This window comes from Protobothrops mucrosquamatus, unplaced genomic scaffold, assembly GCF_001527695.2.
Source record: "Protobothrops mucrosquamatus isolate PMUCROS unplaced genomic scaffold, P.Mucros_1.0 scaffold81, whole genome shotgun sequence".
Taxonomy (NCBI): domain Eukaryota; kingdom Metazoa; phylum Chordata; class Lepidosauria; order Squamata; family Viperidae; genus Protobothrops; species Protobothrops mucrosquamatus.
In genome coordinates this window covers 302884-309370 of record NW_015386458.1, presented here as the reverse complement: position 1 = coordinate 309370, position 6487 = coordinate 302884, and the positions used below count along the sequence as shown (strand labels likewise).

The 6487-nt window shown below is 40.1% G+C and overlaps 1 protein-coding gene across 1 annotated transcript in view; it reads right to left on the bottom strand.

Moving 5' to 3' along the window:
• The window catches only part of HHATL (hedgehog acyltransferase like), an 18711-nt gene extending 12997 nt beyond the window's left edge, over positions 1-5714 (bottom strand). The window contains exons 1-2 of the mRNA XM_015812415.1: positions 5563-5714; positions 4604-4671 (exon numbers count right to left, since the gene is read on the bottom strand). Of these exons, the coding sequence (XP_015667901.1) occupies positions 4604-4671; positions 5563-5668 (174 nt within the window). The 5' untranslated portion in view covers positions 5669-5714. The remainder of the gene's footprint in view (positions 1-4603; positions 4672-5562) is intronic.
• Between the last annotated feature and the right edge of the window lie 773 nt (positions 5715-6487).

Sequence of the window (6487 nt, the reverse complement as noted above, 5' to 3'; positions counted from 1 at the left end):
CTCTTATTTAACTGTCTTAAGCCATAAATCAATCCATATCTAATAAGCCTTTTAAACCCATTACCTAAAACCTTAAGTCACATTCTTAAATCTTATTCTAGCTTTCCTTTTATGCCAAACCGGTTTCCATAACAAGGCCTCTATATCAATGAACAAGTCACTCTTTATGCCTTGTAGAATCCTTTGAATCAAACAGAGATGTCCTCTTTTCTGTTTTAGAGACCTAGCTCCTTTGTAAGTAGTCCCCTGTTGTTTTGAAGAGTCAAATCTCCACATTTGAAACTGTTGAATAGCCGGCTCAGTTATGTCCAACTTTGTAGATGATAGTTGTTTATCCAGGCTACCATAGTTCTCAGCTCGTTGTATTTGTCCATTTCTATTGGTTTTAAGGTTATAAGTGGTTTACTTGCAATCCTTTTTGGTTCCTCAGAGATCTCATCCGCATGCATATGAAATAGGATGGAGTCTTCTTTACCTTTAGTTAATCCCGCTTCTGTTGTTTTTTGGTCTATAGAGTGCTCAGATAAGGTCTGGGAGTAATTTGTAGATTCAAAGCAGAGTTTTTGTTTTTTATTTCCATAGTAAATTCTTTTATTTGCAAACATATTTTATCAGTAGCTTCATAAAGTTTTTCCAGTATAAGATTATAGTCAAGTTGAACCAAGGTTGCTCCATTTCAAAAATAATTAGAAACAGTCTGTATCATTTAGTAGAGGCTATGTTCAGAAAACATTTAATCAATGTCCATCCCCATCAGTACAGCTGTTAATTTTCTTTGTATTTTTCCTTTTGTGGTAATCTGAAAGTCAAGGTTAATCTGATCATCAGAAAAAAGGGAAAGTTGCAATTTTAACTTTTTCCACAAGGTGTCCTCAATACAATGTAAAATCTTCTCCCATAGACCAGGAATCTCATAAACAAGATCAGGAAACACAGAGAAAAAAAGAATTCAAGTCCAATAGCAGATTCAATATTAAAAAGTTTTCTAAGACCCCAAAGTGAAAAAAAAAGAATAAAAATAGAGAGAAAAAAAGTCACTTTAAATTAATTCAATCCATAAGCTTCTTTTTCCCATACTCACCAACATCGCCTTCTCAGAGCAGGGAAATAATTTCAAAGGTGCTTTTTACAGGCACAAAAAAAGGGAGAACCAAGAGAGGGAAGGTAAAAAGTCTCACCCGGCTCAGCCATGGTGGTTCCTGTGCTTAGATGTTCTTCTGACTTCTGGTTTCAGCGGCAAGATGACCGGCCATTTTACTGGCCGTTCTTTCCACCGTTGGCCCAAAGGAGCAATCTCGGTCCTTGGAAGAAGCTGCCGCTCTCCCAAGGACAACGAGAACCTCCTCACCGGTAGCCGCCCCTCCAAGGCAGCTTTTCGACCCGATTAAGGGTCTACCGGCAGCGGAGAATCAGCTGGCAAAGAGAGCAGTCTCCTCGTGCAGCTGTGAGCGCCGCAATCTGGAACCGGAAGTCTGTTGCTCCTGGTAGTTTGAGTGGACTGACTGGGGCACACTTGGCATACTTTATGGACCAGATCCAGAGGTTCTTTGAGGCTCTTTAAATACAGGGAGGGAGGGAGGGAGGGAGAGAGGGTGAAGGGAGGGAAGGGAGGGAGGGAGGAAGGAAGGAAGAGAGGGAGAAGGGAGGGAGAAAGGAAGGAAGGAGAGAGACTGGAGGTGGGAAGAAGAAAGGAGGGAAGGAAGGGTCAAGAAAAAGGGATGGAGGTAGGGATCAAGAAAAGAAAGGGAGGGAGGGAGGGAGGGAGGAAGGAAGGAAGAATCAAGAAGAGGAAAGGAGGGAGGGATCAAGAAAAGAGGGAGGAAGGAAGGAAAGAGACAGGAGGTGGGAAGAAGGAAGGAGAGAAGGAAGGGTCAAGAAAAAGAGGGATGGAAGTAGGGATCAAGAAAAAGGAGGAAGGAAGGAGGGAAGGAGGGAGGGAAGGAAGAATCAAGAAAAGGAAAGAAGGAGGGAGGGATCAAGAAAAGAAAGGGAGGGACTTCCGGTTTTGTTACGCGGCGACGCCGGTCGTGTCTAGAGACTCGTCTCCGCGCCGTCCGGAGTTTCCTTCGTCGGTAGACCCCCTAGGGGGTTGAAAGTCGCCCTGGAGGGGTGACCACCGAGGAGGAGGCTTGCTGGTAGATAGGGGAGGGCAGCAGCTTCTCCTGTGTCTCCAGCTATCTCCTTAGGGCCGACGGAGCAAAGATCATCCTGCAAGATGGCCGATCAACCTGCTGCACCAGCTGAAAGTCACACTTACATCTAAGTGCAACAGACCCACCGTGGATGATCCGGGTGAGACCCCTTTTGTTCCTCTCTTCACCCTATGCTGTTTTTGTTGTAAAAGCTTCGATGGAATTATTTCCCCGTTTGGAAAAAACGGCTTTTGTATGCATGGGAACAAAGGCGTTGTACAAAAGGACAGAATAAAACTTTTTTAAAGACTATACTCTATTTTTATTCATGTTGAGGTACAGAAAAAATTGTTGTTTTTTTTGGAGCGGTATTATTAACTTATATTGGGAGAGTATTTCTTTTTCCACTCGTTCCTTAAAAAATAGAAAAAAGGAAAAAAATGGTGTGAAAAAGACTTTTTAGCTTACTGAGGACATCTACTGGTCAAAAGTTAATATTGTAATTGTTGACTATTTGGAGATGAGATGGTTTTGGCCTTCAAACTATTTTTCAAGAGAAAAGATAACTTGATCCAGCTGTGGGATTTGTGGGGGTGGATATTCTTCAACTATTATTAGCTGTAGCCTCCACCAAAAAAGAAAAAAAAGAAAAAAGGATTTCTCTTCAACTATTGTTAAAATGGAGAAGCCTCACTCACATTTAAATTGTAAGCTTATACTGGAAAAGATCTATGAGGCTAAAGAAGAAATATGTACTACAATGAAAGAGTTTACTACAGAATTAAGAGCCAGAATTTCTACCTTAAACTTCAAAACTGACTCTCAGATTACACCTGACTATTCTACAAAACAGATTATACCAGAAGAGGACTTAACTGAGAATAAAGAGAAATTTATCTTGCCTTATAAGCAGTCCACTTATGGCCTTGAGGACCAGGAAAAGCAAAGACTGAGTTTTGAACTTTTGAAGCAACGAGGCTTTATGGATAAGAGAAACAGAGGGCCAATGCAGAGGCCAAGATGGTTTTCATTGAATCAAATGATACTACAAGCAACAAAAAGAGATTTATCAGCTGGAAGGGAAGCTCTGCTATGGAAACCTGCCTGGCATAAGAGGAAGACTAAAATAAGATTGAAAAGTGAAATTTAAAATTTCATGAATTGGATTAAAGGCAATCTAGAATTATGGATTGATTTAAGGATTAAGATTATGAGTTAGAAGTAAGAGAAAAATGGGCGATTAATGGAAGATATATATTAAATTGACTAAGAATGTATTTTTTGGAATGATAGGTTTATCTGATAGGTATATGAAAATTACTATGTAATGGAAGGAAGAAAATTGAAGAGATGTTTTAGACTTGGATTGAAATAATAATTAATTGAATGTTAATCTAATAAGATGACTTGTTTGTTTGATAACATGGATGTTATTAGCCATGATAACTAACTGGATGAAATTTGAATCCTGCCCAATGGATTGAAATGATTTAAAGTCTGATATTATTCTGTCAGCTTAAAGAGATTGATTAATTGATGGATTAGATATGTATAGGATAGATAGATAGATATACACATTTAGATATGCATAGGATAGATTAATATTTTTGCGTAAAAATGAGATATTTTTATATAATGGATTAAAGGTAATCTAGAATATTAAGAATGTATTTTTTAGAATGATAGGTTTATTTGTATGAAAATTATTATGTAATGGAATGAAGAAAATTGAAGAGATGTTTTAGATTTGGATTGAATTAATAATTAATTGAGTTAATTTAATAAGATGATGTGTTTGTTTGATGACATGGATGTTATTAGTTATGATAATTAATTGGATGAAATTTGAATTCTGTCTAATGGATTGAAATGATTTAAGGTTTGATATTATTCTGTCAGCTTAAAGAGATTGATTAATTGATGGATTAGATAGGTATAGGATAGATCAATATTTTATTTTAAATAGGGGATATTAGTGGAAGAAAAAATAAATAAGATTTATGATAAAATTAAGGAACTAGAATATATTTGGAAGGGATACCTGAATTGATAATGTTTTTATTTAAAGTTAATTTGATTACGGTATTGTAAATTTATAAAGCTTTAAAACAGGTCCAGGTTGAATAAATTTAAGCTAGAATTGGATTATTTTAAATATACTATGCTATTTGAGGGAAAAAGAGAGGGACTATTTGATTGAACTATGTATATATGTTTTGTTTTTGGATATTTGATTACCCCAGCACCACGGTGTGTCCTGAGTACTTTGTCTTAAGAATTAAAAAACCAATAAAATTTGTTCCAAAAAAAAAAGAAAAGAAAGGGAGGGAGGGAGGGAATGAAGGAAGAATCAAGAAAAGGAGGGAAGAAGGGAGGGATCAAGAAAAGAAAGGGAGGGAGGGAAGGAGGGAGGAAGTAAGGAACATAAGCATAAATCTTCTTCATCATCCTAATCAAAGTCCTGCACTTACCATTTTTCTGCCAAAATAATGCCACCCTGGTTTTATGTTTTCTCGTAAGGCTTTTCGATTCATGCTATCTGAAAAGAAAAAAAAAAGGGAGAGAGGGAGAAAGAATGAGTAAGAGAGGAAGAATCACCAGGAGATGGGGAATTCTAGTACCACCTTCAACATAAACGTAGGCTGGGTGATACTGGGCCAATCACCAGGAGACGGTGAGCTCTAATCCCGCCTTAGGGATGAGAGACAGCTGGGTGACTTTGGGCCATCTCTCCAGTCCACCTCACTCTAATCCACCTCACAGGGTTGTTGTTGCAGGGAAAATAGGAGGAGGAAGTTGTGTTGGATACCTTTACCACCTTGAATTACTCTTAAAAATTATAAAGGTAAGATGTTAAATAAATAAATAAATAAATAAATAAATAAATAAATAAATAAATAAATAACTCGGTAAGCGAATGAACGCATTTGTGCGTGAATGAATATTTATTTATTTATTATTTAAATTTATATACCGCCCTATCTCCCTTACGGGACTCAGGGCGGTGAACAGGCAATAATAAAAATCACAATAAATATTGAATAAAAAGCCTGCTCTAAAATACCCCATATAAAAACCCCTAGCAAAGCCCAATCAAAACTACGCCAGGCCGGCCGCATGGAATAGATGGGTTTCCAAGGCTCGGCGGAAGAGGCACAGGTCCGCAGTTGTACGTAGGTCGGGGGGTAGGTCATTCCAGAGGGCAGGAGCTGCCACAGAGAAGGCTCTCCCCCTGGGGGTCGCCAGCCGGCATTGACTGGCCGACGGCACCCTAAGGAGGCCCTCTCTGTGGGAGCGGACTGGTCGAAGGGAGATATTTGGTAGGAGGTGATAAACGATTAATATAGCAGTAGACTGGAAAAGAGAGGGGTTTCCAGGGGCCCAGTGAAAATTCTTCCTCCTACCTCAGAGGGATTTTTCAGGAATTTACCTCGGGAGCTCTCAAAAATCTCCTGCCCACTGTAAGCGATGGCACAGGATACAATTAGGGCATAAAGACCCAACTCATAGGTGGGCAGTGCCGCCTTAATCCCCATCTTGGACAGAAGCACTTGAAGGACGAACGCCAAGGGTCTTCCAGACCTGAGACAGAGAGACAGAGACAGAGACAGAGAAGCTGAAGAAAGAGAAAGATTGAATCATTGAATTCTGGAATCATGGGGACCTTTGAAGACACCTAGACCGCTCCTGTGCTCAGTGCAGAAGGCCAGTTAAAATTGAAATTAGATGGCACCATTCAGTGTGTGAAGGAGATGGCACCATTGCTCTAAGGTCCTTGGTGCTGTTTGAGCTTGGTTATGTTCTTGCAGACGTTGTATGACCCAACAACTGTAGGTAACATCATCAGTGCTAGAAGGAAGGAAGGAAGGAAGGAAGGAAAGAAAGAAGGAAGGAAGGAAGGAAGGAAGGAAGGAAGGAAGGAAGGAAGGAAGGAAGGAAGAAGGGAAGGAGGAGGAGGAGGAGGACTGTGGGGTCCTTGATGGTGTTCTCTGAGATTGGTTGTTTTCTCGCAGACATCTCCTGACTGAACTTGGGAACATCATCAGTGCTTGAAGGGAATTGCGAGGTTTGTGGAGAGGAAGAGGAGAAAAGGAGGAGGATAGGAGGTCCTTAGTGCTCTTTGGGCTTGGTAGTTTTCTTGCAGACGCTTCATGACCCAACTAGGGAACATCATCAGGGCTAGAAGGGAGGAGGATGAGGAGGAAAAGGAGGAGGATAGGGGGTCCTTAGTGCTCTCTGAGCTTGGTAGTTTTCTTGCAGGCATTTCATGACTTGACTAAGTAACATCATCAGGGCTAGAAGTGAGTAGGGATTACAGAGAGGAGGAGGAGGAGGAGGAGGAGGAGGAGGAGGAG